At 51.4% G+C, this 25,195-nt stretch overlaps 10 protein-coding genes across 10 annotated transcripts; 6 read left to right on the top strand and 4 right to left on the bottom strand.

The window, feature by feature from the left end:
• Window positions 1-138: 138 nt before the first annotated feature.
• CPAR01_07000 (polysaccharide deacetylase) lies at window positions 139-1,209 on the top strand (the record flags this gene model as incomplete). Its single annotated transcript, XM_060491271.1, has 2 exons — window positions 139-273; window positions 355-1,209. 2 exons carry the CDS (start codon window positions 139-141, stop codon window positions 1,207-1,209), a joined length of 990 nt encoding a protein of 329 aa, XP_060350145.1.
• Window positions 1,210-2,207: 998 nt separating this feature from the next.
• On the bottom strand, window positions 2,208-4,861 carry CPAR01_06999 (fungal specific transcription factor domain-containing protein; the record flags this gene model as incomplete). The annotated part of the gene is made up of 5 exons (XM_060491270.1): window positions 2,208-2,985; window positions 3,045-3,385; window positions 3,440-3,760; window positions 3,818-4,606; window positions 4,670-4,861. The coding sequence occupies 5 exons, from the start codon at window positions 4,859-4,861 to the stop codon at window positions 2,208-2,210; spliced, it is 2,421 nt and encodes an 806-aa protein (XP_060350144.1).
• A 937-nt stretch (window positions 4,862-5,798) lies between these two features.
• On the top strand, window positions 5,799-7,775 carry CPAR01_06998 (NCS1 nucleoside transporter; the record flags this gene model as incomplete). Its single annotated transcript, XM_060491269.1, has 5 exons — window positions 5,799-6,062; window positions 6,113-6,213; window positions 6,265-6,511; window positions 6,570-7,250; window positions 7,314-7,775. 5 exons carry the CDS (start codon window positions 5,799-5,801, stop codon window positions 7,773-7,775), a joined length of 1,755 nt encoding a protein of 584 aa, XP_060350143.1.
• Window positions 7,776-8,672: 897 nt separating this feature from the next.
• On the top strand, window positions 8,673-10,157 carry CPAR01_06997 (amidase; the record flags this gene model as incomplete). The annotated part of the gene is made up of 4 exons (XM_060491268.1): window positions 8,673-8,928; window positions 8,979-9,080; window positions 9,138-9,934; window positions 9,990-10,157. The coding sequence occupies 4 exons, from the start codon at window positions 8,673-8,675 to the stop codon at window positions 10,155-10,157; spliced, it is 1,323 nt and encodes a 440-aa protein (XP_060350142.1).
• A 196-nt stretch (window positions 10,158-10,353) lies between these two features.
• Window positions 10,354-11,895, bottom strand: CPAR01_06996 (uncharacterized protein; the record flags this gene model as incomplete). The annotated part of the gene is made up of 1 exon (XM_060491267.1): window positions 10,354-11,895. The coding sequence occupies one exon, from the start codon at window positions 11,893-11,895 to the stop codon at window positions 10,354-10,356; it is 1,542 nt and encodes a 513-aa protein (XP_060350141.1).
• A 951-nt stretch (window positions 11,896-12,846) lies between these two features.
• On the bottom strand, window positions 12,847-13,748 carry CPAR01_06995 (uncharacterized protein; the record flags this gene model as incomplete). The annotated part of the gene is made up of 3 exons (XM_060491266.1): window positions 12,847-13,248; window positions 13,300-13,585; window positions 13,639-13,748. The coding sequence occupies 3 exons, from the start codon at window positions 13,746-13,748 to the stop codon at window positions 12,847-12,849; spliced, it is 798 nt and encodes a 265-aa protein (XP_060350140.1).
• A 1,781-nt stretch (window positions 13,749-15,529) lies between these two features.
• Window positions 15,530-17,320, top strand: CPAR01_06994 (pyruvate decarboxylase; the record flags this gene model as incomplete). Its single annotated transcript, XM_060491265.1, has 1 exon — window positions 15,530-17,320. The coding sequence occupies one exon, from the start codon at window positions 15,530-15,532 to the stop codon at window positions 17,318-17,320; it is 1,791 nt and encodes a 596-aa protein (XP_060350139.1).
• Window positions 17,321-17,947: 627 nt separating this feature from the next.
• CPAR01_06993 (uncharacterized protein) lies at window positions 17,948-19,090 on the top strand (the record flags this gene model as incomplete). The annotated part of the gene is made up of 1 exon (XM_060491264.1): window positions 17,948-19,090. The coding sequence occupies one exon, from the start codon at window positions 17,948-17,950 to the stop codon at window positions 19,088-19,090; it is 1,143 nt and encodes a 380-aa protein (XP_060350138.1).
• A 404-nt stretch (window positions 19,091-19,494) lies between these two features.
• CPAR01_06992 (uncharacterized protein) lies at window positions 19,495-21,399 on the top strand (the record flags this gene model as incomplete). Its single annotated transcript, XM_060491263.1, has 1 exon — window positions 19,495-21,399. The coding sequence occupies one exon, from the start codon at window positions 19,495-19,497 to the stop codon at window positions 21,397-21,399; it is 1,905 nt and encodes a 634-aa protein (XP_060350137.1).
• A 136-nt stretch (window positions 21,400-21,535) lies between these two features.
• On the bottom strand, window positions 21,536-23,408 carry CPAR01_06991 (ZIP Zinc transporter; the record flags this gene model as incomplete). Its single annotated transcript, XM_060491262.1, has 5 exons — window positions 21,536-22,071; window positions 22,130-22,842; window positions 22,893-23,033; window positions 23,087-23,185; window positions 23,254-23,408. 5 exons carry the CDS (start codon window positions 23,406-23,408, stop codon window positions 21,536-21,538), a joined length of 1,644 nt encoding a protein of 547 aa, XP_060350136.1.
• Window positions 23,409-25,195: the final 1,787 nt, after the last annotated feature.

Raw genomic sequence — 25,195 nt, 5'->3', positions numbered from 1 at the left:
TTAAGGTCGTTGACTCGAGATGTGAACGGCGTATCACTCAACATTTGCACCCTTTCTTTTGCCATTGACCTATTCTTGAAGCATTACTGAACCCCAAGGATCTGGTCGTCTGATCTGATCAACAAATCATTCTTCATCATGCCGGAAGCATACCACGCCCACCCAGACTATGGCTACCCGCGCGACTTCAAGGGTTACGGCGAGAAAGGTCTGGCCTGCCCATGGCCCAACGACGCGAAGATCGCAGTCTCTTTTGTCATCAACTATGAAGAGGTTCGTTTAGCTCCCAGTCCCACCGCTATTCGAGAAGAATGGACACGAAGAAGTACGACAGCTAACATACCCCCATAACAGGGCGGCGAACGGTCAGTCCTAGCAGGCGACGGCGTCTCGGAAACCAACCTCCGCGAGAACCCCATGGGCCCCGCAAAGTACAACGAGCGCAACTACAGCGTTGAGTCAGAATACGAATACGGCTCCCGCGCGGGCTTCTGGCGCCTCTTCCGCCTCTTCAACTCCCGCAAGATGAAGTTCACCCTCTACGCCGTCGCTCAGGCCGTCGAGGAGCAGCCCGAGGTCGCGACACGGTGCGTGGAAGAGGGTCACGATGTGGCCTCGCACGCCTACCGCTGGATTGACTACCATGACGTGCCGATTGGAACGGAGAAGGAGTACATTCGAAAGTGTATCACTTCGCTCAAAAGTTTGACGGGGTATGCGCCCAAGGGGTGGTACTACGGTCGCAACTCGCCGCACTCGAGGACACTTGTGCCGCAGGTATATGAAGAGATGGGAGAGGATCTTGTGTGGGCGAGTGATACATATGCCGACGACGTGCCGTACTGGATTGATTTGCCCACTGAGCGGGAGAAGGCTGATCCAAAGGGGTGTCTGATGGTGCCGTACAGCTATGACTGTAATGACTTCAAGTTCCACGTCACGGGTTCTGGGTTCCGCGATCCGCAAGGGTTTTACACGCATTTAAAGAACGCCTTTGATGTGTTGTATGAGGAGGGTCAGGAGGGGATGCCCAAGATGATGACGATTGGGCTGCATTGTCGTATTGTTGGTCGGCCGGGGAGACTGGCTGCGCTGAGGGACTTTGTGGATTACATTGCGAAGAAGGAGGGCGTATGGGTTGCTACGAGGACGGAGATTGCAGAGGCGTTCAAGGCCAAGTATCCCTACAAGAAGGGCCAGCTAGCATAGAACCATGATAGATCAGGTGGATGGTATTGATAGGGTCTGTATATTTTGACGATTCATGAAAGCTTTTTCGACACTTTTCGTTTCCTTTTAATCGAATCTGTCTCCTAGACCGCTCCACCACCTCCCTTCTCCTCAACCTGCTCCTCAACAGTCTAAGAATTACCTAGTGACATATTCTCAGGTACGAGAACATGCTGAGTCTATGAAAAGGCAGCCCAAAAACTTGTAAATTCGAGTTGGAGCAAAAGAATGATCAGTGGGAGGCTTGAACTCCCGACCTTGGCATTACTCAACATTTCTGGTGAAATATTAGTACCACGCTCTAACCAACTGAGCTAACCGACCCGCTGGTGATGACTAATCAGCCGATGGAGAATTGGAGGCTATTCGCAACTTGTGGATCAGAGGGCTAGGCGAGCGTGCATGAGAACAGCCCCGACAGGAGACGAGTATGCCTGGTATTCACTTCCAGTTGCAGAGTTGCGATAAAAAGAGGAACTCAATCATAGATTAAAGAAGATAACTCTCCAGCTGCAATGTTTCACGGGGAATTTGTGGAGAGAGACGTCGACAACCGCAAAAGGTCGACACGCTTCCCGAGCCTTAAGGTGAGGCTGAGTGACGCCGAACGTCACATATGCCATGGATCCTTACTTTCTACCTGACCCTCCGTGCTCCTCTGCTTGCAAGATGTATCCAGATCTAATTAAGCTACTAGATAGGTATGGCGGAGTAGAGCAGTTAAGTAATTTAAGCCTCGTGAACTCCGGCGAAGACATGACGAGGTTGGATGAGTCTTAGAACCTCAACCGCGAGCATCACAGATCCTAAGAGCCAAATCAAACAATCAATTGCAACTCTGCGAAGATGTGCAGCAAATTGAAGAATGCAAACGCTTGTGTTAAGGAGATCACGCACGTAAGCAAGTATCAGCGTAACCTATTGATGAAGCTCCCACAATGAGATTTCAGAACCGAGGTAGGTATTCAGCTCACCATTCACAACTCGCCAAAGTCCAAGTCAGATTCCATCAAGTTCAAGTAAGCCCCTTGCTCAAGCTCGTTTGTGAATTCCAACTCAAGTTCAAAACCATTACTTTTGCCGTGCGGTCTGTCTCCTCCATCAATTTTCTTCGGGCTGTGGGTAGATTTGAGGTCAGGCTGCACCATTTCGTTGAACATCCTCCAACCCTGCCAACCGCCCGGTGCTTCTTCATCTACCTCCATAAATGCCTCTTTCACGGCGTCGGAAATAGCATGGGCCATGGATGACTTTTCCCCGGTCTCGCTGCTCCGTTCAATGGCCACGTGCACTTCTTGTGCAGTTGCCGACGGCGACATCAATCGGTCGCCTACTGGATTCGCTCCTAAGTCCACATCTAGAGGCTGTGATCCCCCACCAGGACCTGCTAGCGGGCTAACGATTGTCTTGAACAGACTCCCCGAGAGGGCATCAAAGATGTCACGATACTTCACCGCACCGTGAAACTTCTCACCGAAGATGGTGAGGGATTGAGAGCACGCCCTCGTGGCTTCAAGCGTGTCATACGAGAAGAGAGCATGTTCCCGCCATAAACAGTATACAAGCGTCAAGCCGGCAATGAAACATGAATGCAATGCCATCATGGTGTAGCTTAGCGTCTTCTGCTGGTTTAGTCGCTTGTATGCCCTGCAAACGCGGGCGGCGGATCGAGCGGTAGTGAGGAATCTCGAGTCAGAGGTGTGAAGTACTGGAAGGAAAACAGTGTAGAGCGATAGGACCGACTTGTGGTACTGCCTAAGCTCCCGATTAGCATTCGGTGTCATGGCCCAGATTAGGATGGCATAAACACTCACAAGATGAAGAAATCTCTCGAGTCATGATTGGCGCTTTCTGGGTCGTACATCCAGCTTATTGCTCCGGCGCCTTTTGTCGGATGATGGGGGACTGTCCTCACCCATTCATCGAGTTCGGCTCTAATTTGTCCCATTTTGGTCTCAAGTCCCGCTCGTTCTTCTGAAGAAACCGAAAAAATGTCCTTGTCAACTCGGTACACTCGGCGGTGGATCTTGGATTGTATCCTTCGGAGCTTAATAATGTGTATGAAAGGCTTCATGTTTGACCAAGGCAGTCCGGGTGAATTTGATGGGCTATTCAGTGCTGTCAAGTCCCAGAAATCTAAGCTATCACTTGGAAGCTACACAGCTGTCAGCATCATCATGTCCCCACAGCAGGCTCTCCTCTAACTGACCTCGGTATTTATGTCTCTGTCGGCGATGGCGAATGTACGTCCAAGTACCGCACTCGTCATACGGTCCAAACAGTAACATGACCAGAAGACGCGCCTTCTGATCTCGAGATCGCGTAAATCGTGAGTCGAGGTGTTAGATTCCTTTCGATGGAGACCCAGCTCTATGCAGAGCGTGATAGCGTACCGCACCTGAGACCATGAGCCGGCACCGTAGGGACTTCTAGTTCCATGCACGGCGAGTAGGAGGAGAAATTGTACAGTGGCTAGATTGTGTTGTTCCAGTATGTAGTCCATCGGCTCAATGGCCGCCGTGAGATGTTTCTGACAGTGACCATGTTAGATTCGTAACGGCAAGCTTTGCCTTCAGGAAACTTTCACCTGGGGATCTACATCACAAGGCTTCTTCATCAACTGTAGGAACCTTGCGGATATGGCGTATATCAGGTGCATAATGCTTTGGTGCTGAATAGACAGGGCTCCACGGTCGTATTGCTTCTGGAATAGCTTAGTGTACAGTTTGCGATCCAGAATAGGCCATCGCGTATGAAGCCGATCAGAGAAGACATCAAACAGCACCTCCGCTTGCTCAGGGCACGGGAACTCGGATTGGGATTCCTTCGGGCTAGAGGACACCGATACTTCGAAATGCAATTGCGGAGTCGATGAGAGAGCTTGAGTCGTTGGTATAGCATCAAACGCAGCTTTACCGCCCGAGCTGTGAAAGATGGAAGACTGGATCATGCGCGCAATGGTTGCGCCGGAACTGGATCCTAGGTAGAATGGCTCTGGTGCAGTGTCCGTTGTGCCAGATGCACAGAGCGACAAGTACGCAACGCCGTTGACTAGAGAGGACTGCTCATCGTCCGATAGTGGGTCTCGTGAATTTCTCCGAGGATCTTTCGTCTTGGGTTCCGGTGGTGTTGCCACGGAAGATGTCCTGACAAAGTGGTCTTCTGCGTAATCTGGCATCCGGGCCTCGAGAAATGCGATTCTCTCTTCTAGTGCGCTGATGTACCTGAAGCTCGTGTAAGTATACAATTGTACCAGCATGAAGGGAAAGACTTGCAGCGACTTTCCTCCAGGATAGTGCGGCCTCAGTGCACGTTCATAGACACATGACGAGTTGGACTTGACGCAAGACCTGCAACTCGGATGTGCGCCGTCGCACTTCCATGTCGTATTTAGTCAGCAAATGAACAATGGATCTAGCTGTCGATATAAATGACTTACACGCTGTTTCCTTCTCTTGCATCGCTTACAAGCCAAGGCCACCCTCGACTTCCGGGTCTGCGCCGCCGAGACCGGTGGGCCGGTGCGGGGACTCACAAGACCCTCCGTGTTGAAGCCGGCCGACGTGGAGTTGACCAGATCTACGGGAGATGTCTTGTCCAGCATGTTCTCGGTCTGAACATGAGCAGTCATCTCGAGCATTCTCCTGATTCGGCTTGTATGTATGGTTGAATACTGCAGTGAGGATACGAAGTAGGAACTTAGGTAAATTTCGAGCCGAAGTAGAATGGGCCAGGACAACGCCTGCAAGGATCCTCCACAATCAGAATCGGGAGTGTCATTGGACACACCTATGCAAACGCAAGTATGAGATGTATGGGTCGATAGGAATATCGAAGGATTCGGACACCGAAGCCCCCCTCCCCCGGATAGCACGCGGCCTGCTCATGACGGGAACTTGACCCAGAAAATCAGTCCGGTGATGGCTCGCGTCATCATCTAGCTTTACTTCTACTCCTAATTGCCTTACAATGGTACAGACACCTTCAGAACATCCAGAAACTCATTCGTTGTTCTATCCATGGTTGCCCCTTCCACGGGAATAAGCACAAAGCAGCTAGGACTCTGCCTCCTAGCACCATACCCTCACTCAGAACCCGAGTGATACGCAAACGTCTGTAGTTTCTTACCGATGACCGCATCTTTACCGAATTGGGATAACTATTCGGACGTCCACCGCAGATAAGACCAACGGCCGGCCACCGCCTTATCTTGGTGGATCACACCCGAGACCAGGTCCCCGGCCCATCCATCTACATGCCAAGCACCACTCTCCGCATATGCCATGCCGAATTCTTATCATACCTTAGTTGTAACTCATGGTTAGACAGCTCACTGGGCTCGCGTGGCGACGCACTGTCTATCGGCTGGAAAATCGCCGACGAATGAGGAACTACAATCAGGGTTGCAATAGAGCTGATACTTGAGCACCGGGCCTCTAATATGGACGAAGGCCCTCAGTGTTGTAGAGTAAAGAAGAAAGAGGACGTGCATTTCCACGAAAACATGTCTCTTTGATGGTTGATAGGGTTCTGATAGTGCTGTTCGGTCACCACAGGTTCAACTAATTATGGTACGCTTTCGTATACCAACGAAAGGCGGAATAGCCGCGCCTTTCCAATCGAAAGACGCCTTCGTAGAATGGATCAAGGCTCCCGAAGTTCACGAGGGACGAACTCAGGTCGGAGACTCTGGGTGGTCGAACAAGGATCTCGAGCCGACGCCGCCAGAACAAAGAACATGGACGTGGTACAACTTGCCTTTGTACTGGTTCTCAAACATGTTTGGGACGACCGGGTGGAACGTCGCGTCTTCCCTCATCGCCGTGGGTCTGGTAAGTTATCAAAAGATAACATCGTTGTTCATATGCGCTGACAAGATCAGACATGGCAACAAGCCTTTGTATCCTGCGTTCTTGGCTCACTCATATCCGCTATTATCGTTACTGGTATGGCGAGACCTGGCGTGATGTACCACCTAGGATAGTGCGTTCAAACACTCCTCCCACGTTTGGTAGTTTCTGACATCTTTTCAAGTCCTGTTCTTGCACGATCGGTGATGGGAATGTATGGATCATACTTCTTCATCTTTATCCGAGCAATTGTGTGCATCATTTGGTACGGTATTCAGACCTACTACGGCGCGAACCTGTTGTCCGTTTGCTTCCGCTGCATTTTTGGAAACAGCTGGGACAACTGGCCCAATATGCTTCCCACTGGTGCCGACGTGACTTCAAAGCAGCTGCTGGCGTTCTTTCTCCTTTGGCTGGTTGAGTTCCCGTTTGTGAGTATATGTAGTGTGCGACCCTCTAATGACATGCATTCCCTGACATTGGCGGCAGACCTGGGTACACCCGATTCATATTCACTACATCTACACCGTGAAAGGCTTCATCATGCCATTCGCGTGCTTCGGACTCTTCGGCTGGTGTATGTCCTATGGAACCGGAATCTCTAATATTGGCGCTGCATCTGTCGCAGGCGCATCGGCAGCAGCTAAAACACCCGTCGGATGGGCTATCATGAGCGGCATCAATGTCATCATGGGTTCTCTTTCGCCAATGCTCGTGAACCAACCTGATCTCGCGCGATACTGCAGAGAGCCTCGAGATGCCGGTTGGCTCCAAGGAGCATGTGTCTTCTTCGCAAAGATCCTCGTCTTCTTCCTTGGCCTAGCTTCCACGACCTCATTACAGGGTGCTTGGGGCAAGGCCTACTGGAACCTATGGGATCTTCTTGACGCCATCCTTGACCATTACTGGAATCCGACCGCCCGTGCTGGTGTCTTCTTTGTATCGTTCAGTTTCATTCTCAGCGTGCTGGCGACAAACTTTGGAGCAAACTCGCTACCTTTTGGCGCGGACATGACTGGACTGTTCCCCAGGTACTTGACGATCCGTCGAGGCCAGATCGTTTGTGCAATCCTCGGTATTGTTGTATTGCCGTGGAAGCTTATTGCAAACGCGTCCGCGTTCATCTCATTCCTCGGGAGTTACAACATCTTCATGGCTCCCCTTTGCGCTGTGAGTACTTCAACGCCCAGTCTTGAAAACCAGTCTTGAGAACGTATTGCTGACTCTCACCAGATTATCATTTTCGACTACATCTTGGTTCGAAAGGGTAACATACACGTGCCGTCGCTGTATAATGGCTCTAAAGAGGGTCTCTACTGGTTCAATTCTGGAGTCAACTGGGTTGGAGTGTTTGCCTGGATCGGCGGTACGGCAATGGGATTGCCCGGTCTCGTCGGGCAATACCAGCCTCATATTGTCAGCCAACCGGCTGAGTACATGTACATGATGGGCTGGGTGTTGACGTTTTTTTCATCAGCCATCTTGTATGCTGTGCTAGTGCAGTTCTTCAAGACCAAGGTGTATCCTCCGGGCCATGAGAATGCCCCGATGGACTACGAATGGCTGGCGAAAGAAGGCCGGGATGGGTTCTTTGAGGGCGAAAGGGAAGGCGAGATTTATGCGCCGCCATCTCCGCGCATTGACGAGGCTGAAGAATTGCACTTGGGAGAGAAAGTGCAGAAATTGGAGGCCTAGTTGTGGTTCCCTAATGATTGATGGCTGTCGAGAACTCAATCCCCCACTTACTCCTACTTTGCTTCTGAGATGAATTAGTTATGGAAAAGATCTTAGTAGAAGGCAGAATGCTAGGAACAATAGGTATTGTGGTAGTCTCAGTGACAGTATGAGAAGAACCACAGCAGTGGTAGAAGTTGTGAGAACGTCTCGTGGGACAAGAATCCCCGCCAACTACTTGGCATCCTTTTGACTTCATGTTGCTATGACGTGACTGGAGAAGCCGCCCCAAAGCAGCCCCATCTAGCCAGCAAAGGCAATCCGTTGCGTAAGTCAGCGGGTCACCCTCGGCCTCTCAAAATGTAAGCGTTGGAGTTTCGGGCAACAATTATCAGAATGCACGCCTCATTCGGTGGAAAGATCCCGAATCGGACGTATCGCAGTCTGCTGTTGAAGGCGTAGGCGGAAATATTGCGGGGGAAACGAACGTGGCGGCGGATCTGAAGCCGACGATAACGGCCTGCGGGGTTGGGGTATCAGGGATGGCCCCTCTTACGGCCGTTGGAGTCACCGGAAAACATCTTTGAAATAGCCGGATTGCCTCCAGATTACTCCAACTCTTGAGAACTCCACGATTTTGTTCATGTTCTCATCCCGTTTCATAGACTCTGCAAAGTCGAGAGTTACCTTCTGAACCTCTGGAGCTCAGAACAGCTACAGTACCGGAATTATTCCCGAGGCTATTGAGTGCATACCTTGGACAGAGTCCACTGCAACCGTGGCGCTCTGACTCTGTTAACACCCCGCCTTCTTGTTCTGGATCGTCTCCCACTGAAGCACTTGACGAGTTTGTATTGTCAAAACGTTTATCTCTGATATCTTTTCTTGACAATAGCAAAACTGCCACACCATCACAAAATGGCAGTTGAACCGTATAGACTTACGGCGACCCAAGCGTCAGCCAAGATAAGGGCCGGGGAGTTAACTGTGGAAGAGTACGCGCGCTCGCTCTTGTCCCACATTGAGGAGAGAGACCCCGTAGTCAAAGCTTGGGAGTACTTGAACCCAGAGCAGGTGATTGCACAAGCGAAGGCAATGGATGCGATACCGCCAGAGAAGCGCGGACCCCTACACGGCGTAGCCATCGCAGTCAAAGACGTTATTTACACAAAGGGTCAGCGAATATCAGCCTGTGATTCTACAGGATCGCTAATCGAAATCTAGATATGCCAACACAGCACGGATCTCCAATCTACGCTAGAGACGCTCCCAAAGTCGATGCCGGTTCCATCATAATTTTGCGACAGGCTGGCGCGCTGCTTCTTGGTAGGTCCATGCTGATAATTCAACCCAACCCCAGCAATGCGATACTGACAAAAGTAGGCAAAACAACCACGACCGAATTCGCAGCGACGGTTCAAGGTCCAAAGACAGTGAACCCACATGGCACGAACCGAACCCCCGGTGGCTCCTCGTCAGGATCAGGCGCCGCCATTGCGGATTTCCAAGCGCCTATCGGCCTAGGCACCCAGACAGGCGGAAGCACGATCCGCCCAGGATCTTTCAATGGCATCTACGCCCTGAAGCCGACATGGAACTCCATCACGCGCGAGGGTCAGAAGATTTACTCCTTGATCCTAGATACCCTCGGTTTCTTCGCCCGCAGTGTTGAAGACCTGCAATTGATGGCCGATGTTTTTGACTTGAAAGACGACGAGCCCCCGAAGGACACCTTCGCTGTCAAGGGCGCCAAGTTCGCTCTGTTGAAGACGATGGTGTGGCCTCAAGCTGGACCCGGTACCAAGTCCGCGATGGCGAAGGCTACGGAGCTTCTCAAGGCTCACGGAGCCGAGGTAGAAGAGATTGAATTCGATCCCGAGCTTGAGGAGCTACCTCAGTGGCATGCTACGGTGTTGCACAGCGACGGAAGATCCGCTTTCCTGCCCGACTACCGCGCTGCTAAGGATCAACTGCACGAGTTCTTGATTTCGCATGTTGATAACACCAACAAGATCAGCAGAGCGGAGCAGCTAGAGGCATTTGACAACATTGCCATCGCAAGGCCCAAAGTTGACAAGATGCTGGCCAAGTACGATGCTGTTCTGGTGCCTAGCGTCGTTGATGAGGCTCCGGAAGGAACCTCGAGCACCGGAAGTGCAGCTTTCAACGCTCCTTGGACAGTAGGTCACGCTCGGAATCGATCTTTCGGGCAGTTAGTGCTAACAAGGGTGATAGGCGCTGCATGTTCCCGTCGTCAATATTCCAGGTTTCAAGGGTCCGAACGGGATGCCCGTTGGCGTTTCCCTTGTAGCTCCCAGGTATCATGACCGTCATCTCTTGGTAGTCTCCAAGGCGGTCGGCGAGATCTTCGAGGCGGAGGGTGGCTGGAAATCTACCTTGTAGATTTTTAGCCATAAGACATTTGGCACGTTTCACACATTTCCTGATTTACTTTAGCTTGCCTCAGCCTCGGTGTAGCCGCTTGGCATATATCTACGTTGGCTGTTGAGGTAAAGGTTTGGAGACTGCGATTTTAGATACTCCTCTATTTCATAATCCTATCTTCTACATGTAAGCTGCACTAAGACACGAGTAAGCTTCAGCGCACCTCCGTTTCCAGAGCCCTGGCGAATCGCTGTAAAGCCTCATCCAACTCGCCCACAGGCGCAGCCGCGAACGTCAATCGGAAGTTGACACCCCTTAGTGTCTGAACATCCGCAATGAACCAACTTCCTTTGCTGACGAGAACTCCGTTGTCGTGGGCCTTCTGATAAATCCTGTCTTCAACAGCAAGATAGCGAGCCACATTACCATCTCCATGGCTGGCCGTGTGTGTTTGCCGGTATCCGGAAATGTTCACCTTTATCCACAGAAACATGCCCTCCGCCGGGATGTTCCACTCGCAGAGGTTAGAGGGAAGGAAGCGCTCACATGATTCCAGCAGATTATCGCGCCGGCAGCGATACTGAAGCGATAGTGACCTAAGCCAATTGAACAAGCCGTCGTGGCCCCAAGTCTCGTCTAGAAGCTTATACAACATGACTTGCGACGGTCCGCTGGGACATAGCACACCAATCTCGTAGTATGACACCAACTTCTGAATGACCTGAGAACTCCCGGTGACCCACCCACATCTCAGACCCGGAGCGAGAATCTTGGATGTTGTGTCCATGCGAAGAACACGGCCAGACACATCAAGTGAAAGATATGAGGGTGAAAGACACTTGAAAAACTCCTCATTTGCGTCTGTCTTGTCGAGTTGTGTAGATGCAAGTGCCTGTTCCGATTTGCCCAATTGAAGGAAGTAGTACGGGTCATCCTCGAGGATATAGAGATCATGGCGCTCTGCAATGGCATATATCTGTTTTCGGCGAATCAGGTTTTGCGTAGTTGACGTAGGATTCTGTCCAGTCGGGATCATGTACAAGACTGATGGCTTTGGACCCTTTGTGTAGTCCCATGTCCGAAGTTTGTGGTCAAGATCGTCTGGAAGTAGGCCCAGATCGTCCATTTCGATGCCGAGTATGTGGAGACCCTGGGCATGAGCACAAGTCATGGCCCCAGAATAAGTGTAGGTCTCAGTAAGAATGGTGTCCCCAGGATTGCAAAATATACGGAATGCAATTTCAATGGCCGAAGTCGTACCGCAGGTCAAGGAACATTCCCAATCATCGTAAGGAGGCTTGTGAATAATTTCAATGTGTTCCGTCACAAATCTCAGCGCCTGAGGTGATCCTCCAGAGAACCCGTAGTTCATTGCCACACCTAGGTCGTATGACTGCTCAAGCTTGACTGAAGCCATTGACACCGTTGGCGCAGGTTGTGCCTGCTCGGTAACGGTATTTTGAAGGCATCGAAGTGACAGGGACTCCCAGGGGAAATATTCTGGAGCGGGACGAGCTGTGCCTAAGCTAATCAGCTTCTTCTGTCCGCTGGCTCGTGAAGCTGTTTTGAGGGGTGAAGGTTTCAAATTGTGACTTTCTTTGCTGAGTAGATGATCCCAGCGCCGGGCCTTTGGCTTCATTCCATATTCACGGCCCTTGAAGAAGGCAGAGCAAGTGTATGGAGCGATACCAGATGGTAGAGGTTCTTGAGCTGAGCGGTTTTGTTGCAGTTTGATAAGATCATCGCTGAAAGTCATGTTGAGGGTTATTTCGGTAAAGTTGTTGAAAGCTTGAGATATTATCAGAGTTCCACATCACATTCAGTGGTTGAGAACCAGGCTTATCATATACGCCAACCAAAGGAATTCATGTCATAGTACAACATGATCGGACAGGGGCTGTTCAGAGTCGGAGAGGGTCAGATCAGTCAGAGAGCCCGACTAGATTGAATTAGTCAAATAGTATTGGGTCGGTCATAAATCTTGTTCAATCGGGGAGAACTAATCCCTCATCCAAGTCAGTGTTGGAGTCCTGAAGTCGCAATATCCCGATCCATCACGCAATTAAGGGTACTTTATGGGTTGCAGAAGCCACAATACTTGCCCAAATTGTTTACGATATTCAGTTTTCTGCCCCGTGGAGAAAACATGATGGCGAGCATCTTGTCCGTCCCGATTACTCTATTGGTATACGAATGACTTCGACAATCTGCTTATGGGAGTCGGAGTGGGGCTTTGTCCGACACGGAACGGATTCGGAACGGTGTAAGAGGATGGAGCCGGAAGAGGCATGCCAATACTCCGTATGTAAGGCATGCTTCTTGATACACAAGAGCGAAAGATTGCGCAATTACATGTCTTAGGTAGACGCATGTTCATAGCCGTCACATTAGATTAACCCCGAATCGGCTTGACTGCTCACTGGTGGTGGCCCTCACAAGACATTCCCAAACTACCTACCGAGAGCGAAATAAAGGCACTAATCGAGACAAGACGACAGAAGAACTTCATGGTAGCAGGACGCAAACAGATGCAGCCATGACCTAGAATTCGTTAGTCGTTGACTAACGGAGCTGCATTCTACGTCTGCCCATGACAGCCAACCGAAATTGAGCTTCCACTGCATCCATTGGAAATCATATCTCCCTGCACCACACAAAGGCCGATAGGACTTGTCAATTTTAGGCCAATTTTAGGCCAATTTTAGGCCTACACTAGGTACTGGTTGAACACGTTAGGGTGATCCGCGAGGGTTTGCCAGAATGTTAGTTCAGAGTCCCAAGCATCCGATCCCAATATTTCCGCCCATGAAGTGTCATCCGTGGCTTGCCGAGGGCTACTGTTTGATAAACTGATGTCCAAACCACTCCTGTTCCTCCCATCGTCACTAAAGACCGAATCCAAAAAACATCCAATGGTCTTAGCGGCTTTAGCCAACAAAGCGTAATTCGGATCTTCAAGTTTCACAATTCTTCCTCTCTCAATTTCTGCGGCCAGTACGGTGAGATCTCGTAGTATCTTGGCACGTGTTGCAACCAAGACCGGGGCATCTATCTGGCTTGCCATTGCGAGGAGTACCATACCAGCTGCCGGTAGCCCATAGTGAGCGACCTTGACCATTGTTAGAAGGAAACATGATGGAGCAAGAGCAAAGGTACTCACTTTCCAACTGAGATTGGTGCCCGAATTTGCAAGTTCATCTCGAGTGAGTACAATATCGACCACCAAGCTAAGCATCTTCAGGGCTATTTCAATGACAGCACCATCGGGCTCTGACTGGCGCTCCAAAGTCAGACGCCTCAACAAAAGATTGACATGTAGATGGTTGAGATGGACGCTAAACAAAAAATCACGTTCGAAGGGGGTGGCGTTATTTGGTGGTCGCTGATCAAAACGAAATCTATCCGGAAGTGCACGCCATTGCTCCTCAATTAATTGGTCAAGTTCACTTCAATGGTTAGTTATCATGGGCGGGCATGCCATAAGTATGACCAAACTCACAGGATCTTGGCTGTATGATCCGCGCGACTACGGTCGAAGAGAAGCTCCATGATTTCTTCTTTGATCGACGCACACAGTGCTGACCAGCGCGTCTCTGACCTGTAATCCATGGCTGAATTCGGCAGCCAGTCAACCAACCTACGCCGGTTATCAGATGGCGAAGGTTCCGAGGGCGGAAGTGTATCTGGTAGATGAAAATGACAGAACCGTTTGCTCATGCGTAATGGTCTGCCAAGAAACAGGGAGACATTCTTGTCCGCGGAATAGATCCGGGCAAAGGCCATCTTGCGCAACTGCACAAGGAAGTATGGCGTATCCGGCTTGTTCTCCATGTTTTCATGGTAGCCCAGCGCGAAAGTAGACGAAACAGCATCACCTAAGCTTCGCCACAAATTGTAACCTGTCAGAGTTGTGAGCAGACAAATCCTCGAGCCCAGGCTGCACCACCCACTCTGATCGCCGTCCACGTAAGAGTGAATTATGCAACGTTCATACTGTAAGAGAAGCTGCAGGTCATTAAGACAATCTAAAGACAAGCAAACTTCTAGTATGCAGCCGATTTGACGCATCAGCATGGCGCAGAAGTCGCGTTTCTGAACTGAGGAGTTAAACAGAGAGGGAAAGAAGGGGGTGTCCATTGAAGCTCTCAGGACTGCACAAAGAAATATACCAATTGTTTCCCACCGAGTATGTGTGTGAGTCAACTGCGCAACGTAGTCGGAGAACTCGGTCCTAGCATCATATTTGAGCGGATATGCTGTGTTCTCTACCACTTTCTGGGCAAGGGCGTTATGCCAAGTCTCCCCTTGGAAGGTAGATAGCGAAGAGCAATCTACGCTTTCACAACACAACTCTACAAAAGGACCGGCGAGAGCCAGGTTAGCGCCTCTTGCCCGCCAAAACCAGACAAGGCTCTTCATGTCGCACAAATTGTTTCCGCGCAGAATTTGCTTTAAACACTCAGCGCCTTGTTTTGCTTGCTGGGATTCAAACGACATGAGCCTCAACCGCCGGCCAGGGTTTGATGGCGAGTTGAGGCTGGACCCTGCGCTTTCCTCATTTTCATCATGTTGTTGGCGAATTTGATCGAAAATGGCAACATGACTTGACTGTCCGAGATAACCTGGGTTGGGGTACGGATGTTCGCGATCCGTCGGACTGAAAGACAGAGAAGGCTCTCGTAAACTATGGTTCCTAGGTCAGATTACATCACCCGTGAAGGCTGAGGTTTACATTTGTGGAGAGCGACGTGGTTCATACGGAGAGACTGTTTCGGCGTCGGGCAAGTAGGCGCTTGGTGGTTGCTTTCTTTTGAAGGGAAACGCTCTGTAAGCGCATAAGCCGGCTCTGTCATGTTGTCTGCACCGGAGACAAGTGGGCCGTTCGTGGCCGCATGCAAGCTTTGACTTTCTGCAGGGCTCACAGGCGGCCTGTCTCGAATTCATCGCCGGGTAAGACTTTGATAAGATTCAGCCACTCGACAGTAAACGTTGTTTAGCAGTGAAAGTCGGATTGAGTGAGGCTGGCGTAGCGCGCGAAGTTTGATGATAGATGGGAAGTGCGATAGAGAAGAAGAGGCCTCGGAGTGACGTGCTAGGATCGGAGAAAGATCGGATCGGACACCGGAGTGACCGGCGGACAGGGGTACAAGACGCTTAGCATATCAGAGAACTCCGGGCTGGACCTAACGAACGATGCAATGCACAGCTCAGGAAGAATACCGAGATTCGGAGTGATTGATGAGTATAGTTTGATTATGGTCAATGATGAATCAAGAATATATTTGAACTGACGAAGGAAGATGTTATGTTGATGTTTCTCTGTCAAGTCTTGCGTAACTCCTTTTCATTTCCTCAAGATTACCTACAACCGCAGCACAGTTTCGGTCATTATGCCTGACTCGACGACTATCGCCACATATCTGTTTACTCGATTGAGGCAACTCGGTGTCGGCGCAATTCATGGCGTTCCCGGTGACTACAACTTGGATCTACTAGACTACGTGAAGCCATCGGGACTCATCTGGGTTGGCAATGCGAATGAGCTTAACGCGGCTTATGCGGCAGACGGATATGCAAGAATCAAAGGCCTCGGCGCAGTGATCACGACATTCGGTGTCGGCGAGCTTTCTGCGGTGAACGGTATCGCCGGTGCCTACGCGGAACTTTCCCCTGTTGTGCATATCGTTGGAACCCCATCGAGAGCATCTCAAGATGCACGGCTGCTCATCCACCACACCTTTGCGGATGGCGATTATGGTCGGTTCGCGAAGATGCAGGAGTACGTCACGGTAGCGCAAACGTCACTATGGGACTTCCGCACAGCAACTCAGCAAATCGATACTGTGTTGCAACAGTGCATTCTGCACAGCCGCCCTGTTTACATCCAGATCCCCATGGATCTTGTGGCTTTCAGCGTACCTGCCGGGCAGCTGCAGACTCCTTTGAGCAACGCGGATTACAATGAGAGCATGATTGGGGAAAGCGACGCCGTATTACAGAAGATTCTCCGGAGCATCTATAAAACTAAGAGACCAATCATCATTGCCGACGGCGAATGTAGGCCATTAGGGATCATCAACGACGTCCAGGCTCTCATTGATACAACCGGATGGCCAACCTGGACGACAAACTTTGGCAAAGGACTCTTCAACGAAACGAGATCAAACTTCCACGGCATCTACAAGGGAGACTTTTCGGAGCAATCTGTCAAGGAAGCTATCGAGGGCGCAGATTTAGTCCTCTTCTTTGGACCACACTTGAGTTCGAGCAACACGTATGGCTTTACCACTTTCTCGAATTTCCAGTCCTGCATCTTCATCAAAGGAACCAAGGTGGAACTGGGCTCTGAAGTATTTCACGACGTCTCAGCGTCGTTTGTCACATCTGGGCTGATCCGCGACATCGACTTCAAGAGGATTGCCAAGTATAATCCGTATCCTCTCCTTCACCGAGACTCCCACTTGCCTTTGGATACACTGGCGGGGAACTCGGGGCCAATATACCAGGACAAGCTGTGGCGCTCTCTTGCCAACATTATTAGGCCTGGCGACATAGTACTTGGAGAGACTGGCACTGCGGGCTATGGGGTACGGGATATTCACTTGCCACCGCATACGAGACTATTCACGCCTGCTACTTGGCTTTCCATTGGCTTTATGCTACCGGCTGCCCAGGGCGCAGCACTTGCACAGCGTGAAATAGTCGCAGAGTCGAAGTATCATGGTCTGCAACAAGGCCAAGCTCGTGCGATACTCTTCATCGGCGATGGGAGCTTCCAGATGACGGCTCAGGAGCTAGCAACTATCATACGCCACAATCTTGATGTTGTTATATTCTTGATCAACAACGATGGGTACACCATTGAGAGATGTATTCATGGGCGCGAACAGGAGTATAACGACATATCTACCTGGCGGTATCTCCAGGCCCCTTACTTCTTTGGTGGAAGTCAAGAGACCTATACCGCTGCTTGCAGGACTTGGGCGGAATTGAATGAGGTTCTGGGTAGTGAACAGCTGAGTTTCGGCAGAGGACTCAAAATGATCGAGGTTTTCATGGGACGTGAAGATGCACCAAAGGGGCCACTTTTACGGTATTTAGAAACACAGAGGGAAAAGGAGACATGCCATGAGGTCGATGGGGGAAGGAATTTAAGAAGCGATCATTCTCAAGATTCATAGGATGGCCTGGAGTAAATTGGTTGTTAGACATATCATCGAGATAGCACGGTGTCTTGTTTGCGAAATGGCGTCAATCTATCTACCCCCAATCTTTCTCTAGATTTCCTTTCAATATTGTCTCAGAACTAGCTATCACTCCGTACAAGCATGTAATGACGCCATTCCCCGCTCGATGGGATGTTAGCTTTCCCAAAGTCTCAGACTTGGTATACAAAAGCGAGACCGAGCAGAGTTGTACCTGAAAATCACAAGCACGGCGGAGATCAGGCGGATCTGTTTGGCAGGCGGATGTATTTCCAACTCAGTTCTTATGAAAAGTAGCTGATAGAATCAGCTTTAACTCTCGAAAGTCCGATCTCCGCAGCTTAGGTAGCAATCCATCGACTACCTAGCGGATATCAGTCGCAAGCTCTCCGCCAGCCGCGGAGTTTAACGCACTTCATTCTCAACTGCTTATCATCTTTTTCCGGATCTTGCAAACTTTGAACATCTCTATTAGAAATATGATGCCCAGACAAGGCATGATAATTAAGATCGTGAGAAATCCATAAGGGCCTGGTCGTCTGCAATCTTGAGCTGTAGCTTGTCATGACCATGTGTCAGCAGTCTCTTGAGTAAAACCCAATCATGTCTTCCATCCCTATCACACAGAGGGTAGCAGTGCTCGAGCAACACGGCAAGCCTCTCGTCATTGTCGAAGACGAACCCATCCCAGAAGCCACTCCTGGCAGCATCGTTGTCAAAGTCCTCGCTACACCACTATCGCGCTACGCCCGAACCGCATTCGACGGCACGATCCCTGCCCCCCTCCTCGATCCGCCCTTTGTCCCGTGCCCAAGAACTCTCGGGTACGTGCACAAAATTGGCAGTGGCACAACATCCTTCAAGGAGGGAGACTTGGTACACGTTGAGCCTGTAGTCACGGCTCGCGATGATCCGAACGTATTCATCATGCAAGGCCACGTCAAGGGGCCGCCTGGCGACAAAACGGACAAATTAGCCGAGGGAGAGTTTCGTGATGGTGCTCTGCAGCAGTATCAGCGCGTTCCACTCGAAAACGCCTACCGTATAGATGAGAAACTCATCGGAAAGTTAGGCATCGACCTGATCAACCTTGTCTCCATCAGCACGTTTTCTCCAGCTGCCGGAGCTATCTTTGAGTCAGCGAAGCTCAAGGTCTGCGATACAATCATCATTGGGCCATCGGGTGGATCGTTTGGTGGAAGCGCGATTGAGTTGGCCTTGGCGGTTGGAGCAAACGTCGTTGCCCTTGGACGAAACGCAGAGCTGCTACAAGCCATGAAGCAGATTTTGAAGTCTTCTCGGCTTAGTACTGTTCTCATGACGGGCGACGTCGATGCAGATGCCGCTGCCATTCTCGCGGCCACACCTTGTGGTGGAGGGGCGGACGTTTTCAACGATTGGTCTCCCGGCGGCGTCACCGTCGCTCCCTTTCTTCCATCGGCTATTCGCGCGCTGAAACCAGGCGGGCGGATCGTAGTTAGCGGTGGAGCTTACGGCTTCTTGGAGGTTCCGTACATTTCAATGGTGTTCAACAGATTGTCAGTCGAAGGTTCGTTCATGTGCAATCGCGACTCTGTGATAAGATTGATTCACATGATCGAATCAGGACAGCTTGATATCAGCACTGGAAGTGGCACTCAGGTTCGGAAGTTTGGACTTCACGAGATTGACAAAGCTATCGCAATCACTGAAGAAACAACTCGATGGAGAAGCCATACTGTTGTAACTCCTAACCAGGTCGACTGACAGCTTTACGGTGTTTAGCATCACCTTCAGAGTCTTGGGCTCAACTTGACAGAAACAATTTCATTCTCATCCAGACGACTTCCATGTCCTGAGTAGATTATGGATGACAATTCTCATACAAAGAGAAGAGAGGAAAAAGACTTCATCCTTTATTTGCTTCAGTAGTTGTATGATTGTGCATCAGCCACTTCCTCATGTTCACCTGTCAGCCCCGGGTCTAGCGCCACATTTCCCCTGTTCCGACATCGAAGGATGCAGTGCAACGCTGCTGCCTGATTGGGCAATCTCACATCCCAAAGTCCTCACATCTGTCTTTCAACCTTATTCCAAACTTCCTGTCGCTTATTCATCCCGAATCCTCCCCAATCCTAGAGAAATCGGATGAGACAATGCCACCAAATACAATGGCGAGACTAAACGGAATAGACGAACCCTTCTCAAACCTGGCCCTGGACCCCTCATCACCACCTCTTCCACTCCTAATCAAACCCTCAAAGTCACCTCTCCGCACTCTCTTCACCCGCAAATCCCCTCCCCCTCTTCAAACCACTCCCCTCTCCTACACCCCCCTCAAACAAAATGAAATACGCCTCGTCAACCTTCAAGCGGGGCCTCCTTCAACCCCAGTAACCCTCACAACCGAAACAACACCCCTCTCAGCAGGATACACAGCCCTCTCCTACGTCTGGGGCAGTCCCTCTGACACCCTCGCCATCTACGTCGACAACCACGTCTTCCATGCCACAAGGAACCTTCACTCCGCCCTCCAGCACATTCGCCTCTTCCTGAAGCCATCTCAGATCATCCCGCTATGGATCGATGCCATATCGATAAATCAGGCAGATACCGTAGAACGAAGCCAGCAGGTCTCGCATATGCGGGAGATTTATACTTCAGCAGACTTAGTTTTGACCTGGCTCGGTCCAGATCTCGCCCTGGGGCTAATGTACCTCCGCGAACTAGGCGACCACGCACTCACCGTCTCTCGAAATCGCAAAGAGGCTCCAAAACTTCTTCCCATCCATGTCAAAGACCGGTATATGACCATCCGGGAGACTGTCAGAGTCTTTCAGTCAACCTACTGGAACCGAGTCTGGACGGTACAGGAGTACACCGCTCCCACTGACTTCGGGGTCTTCCTCTCCGGCACGGCGTGGGTAGATCGTACTGCCTTCCTACCCGCCACGATGATCTACACGCAAGCGTTGCACTGGCTTAGAGATGGCTTACGAAGACGGGGTGCAGATGCTTCGTTTGTGGACGCGACACTTCCGAGGGTGAAGAAAGTTGTTCATGATCTCAAGATGAGCTATGCGCGGATGCCGGCTTCTAATGACACTGCTCGAGCACCCGATGAGATGAAACCCTCATCCAAAGTTGATCGGATCCATCAGGTTGAATCAAGGCATGGAGAAATCTCAAGCGTCCGCAGATTCAACCTCATCAGCCTCCTCTTACGATTCCGTGATCTTCAGGCAACTGACCCGCGAGACCGCATCTATGCGCCTCTGAACCTCCTCGATCAAAGCCCCACCGAGGGCGCCGTTGTTCCTGTTGACTACTCCCTCACTGTCCAGCAGCTCTACACCTCCGTCGCTGAATGCCTTTTAGAAGACGAAGACTACTGGCCTCTAAGCATCCTCGAAATCTGCCGCTTCGAGTCATCAGACCTACCCTCTTGGGTGCCAGACTGGCAAGTCCTTCCAAGAAAGGTACTCTCAAGGGACGTCACGACAGGAGAGCAAGTTTTCTGTGCCAGCAAGGGGTATCCCATAAATACAAAGCCGTGGAGGGTGTTGGACGAGACTCGGTTGCAAATTACAACTATAAAAGTTGATATCGTGGCGAAAGTATGGGACGCATTTGACGCACTGAGTGTGCCTCGAACAAAGTCCTATCCAGCGTACACCCTGAAGAACCCCGGGGAAAAATACGCTATCGGAGAACAGACAGTATTAGAAGCCTTTCACGGACTAGCAAGTATCGAACCGAGATCTGAAGGTGGTGAAGAGGTGGGAATATATCGCCAAGAGGACTGGCATCGCAACCCAGGCATGATGAGCCGGTTCAATCGCCGCCGGTTAATCCGTACTGAACGCGGGTTCGTCGGTCTGGCACCGGCTGAGGCCGTGCAAGGTGACAAGATCTGGCTGGTCCCCGGCGCGAACATGCTGTACATCTTCAGACCTGTAGCAGACGGTGGAAACCACGCGCTTATCGGCGAGGTTTACCTCCAAGGCCTCATGCACGGAGAGGCACGAGAGTTCCTAGGCGATGCTGGAAAGCATACTGTCATTACACTCGTTTAGGGTATAGCTTCTATCATGAAAAGGACCGACCCAATATCTACAAACTTTTCCCATTTCCCGCATTAGACGTGACGCGATTGCGCACCACGACTCATCATTAACCACTCTTCTCCCTCCATCGTCCTCAATCAACGACTCAAGCCCACTTGCCAAGCACACTCATGATGATCATGCCGGCGATGAGACCGAAGAAAGCAAGGGTCGTAACGATCGGGCCAGTGCTCAGGAGCTCCGCGCCAGGAAGCATCCAGTCCTCGGCCCACATCTCCACAACACCAACCCAAACGAGGATACCGGCCGAGAGCGCGTCGAGAGTACCGATGGCGATGATGGTGTCGCGGTCGTTGCCGTTGAACCGCGAGAGAACGCCGATGCCAATGGCCATCCCGATGGGGGTGACGAGCGCAAAGGGAGAAGCGAGAATGAGCTTCTTGACGAGGGAGAAGCTGGGCTTCTTCAGGGAGTTGAGGCTGCCCTCGGCGGAGGCGGTTTGCTCGACTTCGGCGGGCGCACTCGAGGCAGGACGCTCTGCCATTTCAGCCGGGGTCGGCTGACCGAGCTGGGCAATGCGAGTGCCAAGTGCGATACCCTCAAACATCTGGTGGAACAGAATGACAACAAATAGAGTCAGGAAGAAGGTATCACCAGCCACGACAAGGGTGATACCGATCACTGTTCAATCCTTTGTTAGTATGCTACAGTGAGGGGGTGATCTAAAAGGGCAGCGTACAGATAGAGTGGAAGATGATGCCGCACTCCAGGACCAGGACGGTGACTGTCTCCGGGGAGAAACGGGTCATTGCACCAGGATTGGCGGCCATCTTCGCCAAAACCATGCGCTTTCCAATGTACTCGACCAGGAAAGACAGGAAGATACCAGCCATGACAATCGCAGAGGTGGTTCCCTCGTAGCCAAGACTGCCCAGACACTCATTGCCAAACATAAGCTGGGCGTGGGTGTACAGATGGATGAAGGCGGTAGAGATGATGATACCCGTGCCGAACTGCTTGAGAATGAGGAAGATGGTGTGCGTTTTAGTGGGCATCCACTTGATCATGAAGATGGGGAAGTAGACTCCGAAAGCGCTGGTGACCAGGATTACGAAGAGGAGACCGATACGCAGAGGAATGTTATAGTCGCGCGTGACCTTTTCGCAGCTTCTCGTGCCGCTGCTGCTCTCGCTCTCGCCTGCGCCGACGCAATGCTCGACACCAGCGTGGAAGTGACAATTCTCGCCCTGGGGTTCTTCTCCGCTAGTATGGTCATGGTCGGAAGATTCGGCGCCCTCAGCAACGATGGCAACATCATCTCCATTAGGAGCGAGACAATAAGTTTCAGTGCCGTGAGCATGACAATCAGTGAAGGCCGTTGGTATCGCTGAGGCGGCAGTGTTGGTGGGCGTCGTCATGACCTGATATTCCGTAGTGCCCCACATACAGAAGCTGGAAAGTTCGTCAGCGAAGATTGCTACCGCGTAGAAAGAAGCGCTTACACCGTGACTCCGTGAAGGTGGCAGTCAGACACTGCCGTGGGTGCGCCAGTCGCAGCGGCAGCCGCCGTCGTCGTGGCAGCGGTGGCAGCCGGCGCATTGGCGGCCACGACTTCAACCTCGCCATCCGGATAGAAGCAATACCTGGTGTCGATTGTGTTAGAAGAGGTTGCTGACATGGTATTGAATGAGCTTACAAGTCAGTTGCATGCTTGTGGCATCCAGTATACGAACTGGGCAGTGTGCCAGTGGGGGTAGACACGACTGTGAACTCTGTCGTTCCAGCTTTGCAGATCCTGAAGTAGATGAAGTATGAGCAGGTGTTTGACGGCGTAACAGTAATGAAGCTACTAAGGGTTCCTACTGAGTGGACGAGGCAACGGAGCACTGAGAGATGGCCGTGGGATCAGACGCAGCAGCCGTGGTAGTGGTGCTAGCAGCCGTTTGCCGTGCGACAAGGGAGGCCGAGGTAGTACTCAGAAGAGCCGCAACGGCGGCAGCGGGAGTGAACCTGACCATGGCGTCCGAATCTAGATGTTGAAGAAGCTGCCAGTGATAAGGTAGAAGCGAGCCTGGGCCTTGTCTGTGCTGAGATGGGCGGACAGGGCTGGATTTCTCCGGACGAAATCCAAGAGCGGATGGTGTTGCAGGAAGCGTCAAGCTGCGCTTATCGGCAGGGTGGTTCTCGTCTGGGTGTTTTATGGAAGAGATTTTCTTGTCAAGGTGGCGAGTCTGAAGGACGACCCGTCAGGAGAGGCGAGGAGAGTGAGCACCTTGAGAGAAGTTGTTCAGGTGTGGAAGTCAATTCGCCGAGCCGGTATGTCTGGCCAGTGTAGTCCCTCAGGGTGATGGGATGGCGTATTAGGACGTGGACGAGGAAAGAAGAAGTCTCTGCAGCAGGAGAACTTCTCAAGAGGGACAAGATGCCAGGGAGGCTGGAGGAAGACAGGCGAATACCAGGCGTAGGGTGTTGCAAATTGCGAGGTAAGCATGCGCAGGTTCGATTGAGTGAAATCAGAATTCGATGCGGCGGATGGGATCCCTGCCAGTTGGCCGTGTTGAATATGCGCGGATATGCCATCCATTGTTCTGCTCCTTCGGGTTCCCCTCCTGGGCGGATTGCTCACTTTTCTCCTAACGCAACAAAGCAATAGCTTCCGAGAGTTCATTGCCAGGTTTCTCTGCGTGTCTCCACGGCCCAAGCTTGTCTTTCATTGTCTTGGCCCTCGGTCGCGGCGGCTAACCTTGTCCTTGTCGGATGACTCTAAGGTTGGTTCCCCGTGGGCATGGCATCGTAGCTTGATGCAGCCTGCTGCGCGCCAATGACGGTCGAGGCAATCTTTCAGCCCACATTCGTAGCATATTCCATAGTCAGGTCGATATGGCATCCGCTGGGATAGGAGCCACCGCAGCCCGAGGGAACCATGGAAACGTGGGCATCACAAGCCCCTGTCGTCCAAAGTAAGTGGACCGATGGTGTTTGTCGAGAGAAAAAGCGGGAAGCCAAAAGAGACGAAAAAAAGCATAAGACGACGCGGTCTGTTTGCCAAGGCTGAGAGACCCATCGCCAAGGCTGAGCACCCGGATGGCCAGCCATGGGCCAGGAGAGGGAAGGAAGGGAAAGGCAGCAGCTGGCGAGATGGGAAGCAACGCTGATGGAGAAGCCAAGACAGGAAGTCACGATGTCCAGTGGGTGTTTCCTGCTTGTTGTCTCTGAGGACCCGCTCTGATTGGGCACAGACCAGCTGAAGTGGCTTAACGTCGGGTCCCCCGGTACGTACCGCCCACTTGTCCCCCCACATGCACGTCAAAATAAGAACCTTGATGGCCTCCCGCAACGTCCCTCCTTTGCTTCTCACTTCTCTCACTCACTCATTCACTTGCAGTCTCATCTCACTCATGCACAAACTCACACCTGACTATGGTTTAGCTTCCCCTCCGACCTTGATGGTTATAAGTGGCGACAGCTGCATGCCAAGGCTTCTATAAAATAGACCGGATCGACCAACCACCATCATGATGAGGGCTTTTCGAGGTATTCTGCTTTAGCTAAGGGCCCTCGGAGCCTCTCGAACTCAGTTCCTCATACTCCATACCGATCGTCAAACTCCAACGCCAAGATTTGACTTACTGCAGGCCCATAGGCTCGTATTGCAGAGGATTCACCGTCGGCAGGCACTTTTGCGCGCTCCTCCGGCCAATCTCACGTGTTGGCGCTTATGAACCTCTGATTGACACATAGTATTCCCTCCGGCGAGGATCTATCGATGCTGGATGAAACAACTCTGGCTACCAATATTGTCTTA

Source organism: Colletotrichum paranaense, assembly GCF_030867605.1.
Source record: "Colletotrichum paranaense strain IMI 384185 chromosome Unknown Scaffold_5.1, whole genome shotgun sequence".
NCBI lineage: Eukaryota > Fungi > Ascomycota > Sordariomycetes > Glomerellales > Glomerellaceae > Colletotrichum > Colletotrichum paranaense.
The sequence above is the reverse complement of the archived record's forward strand: the minus strand, read 5'-3'. Positions and strand labels throughout refer to the sequence as shown.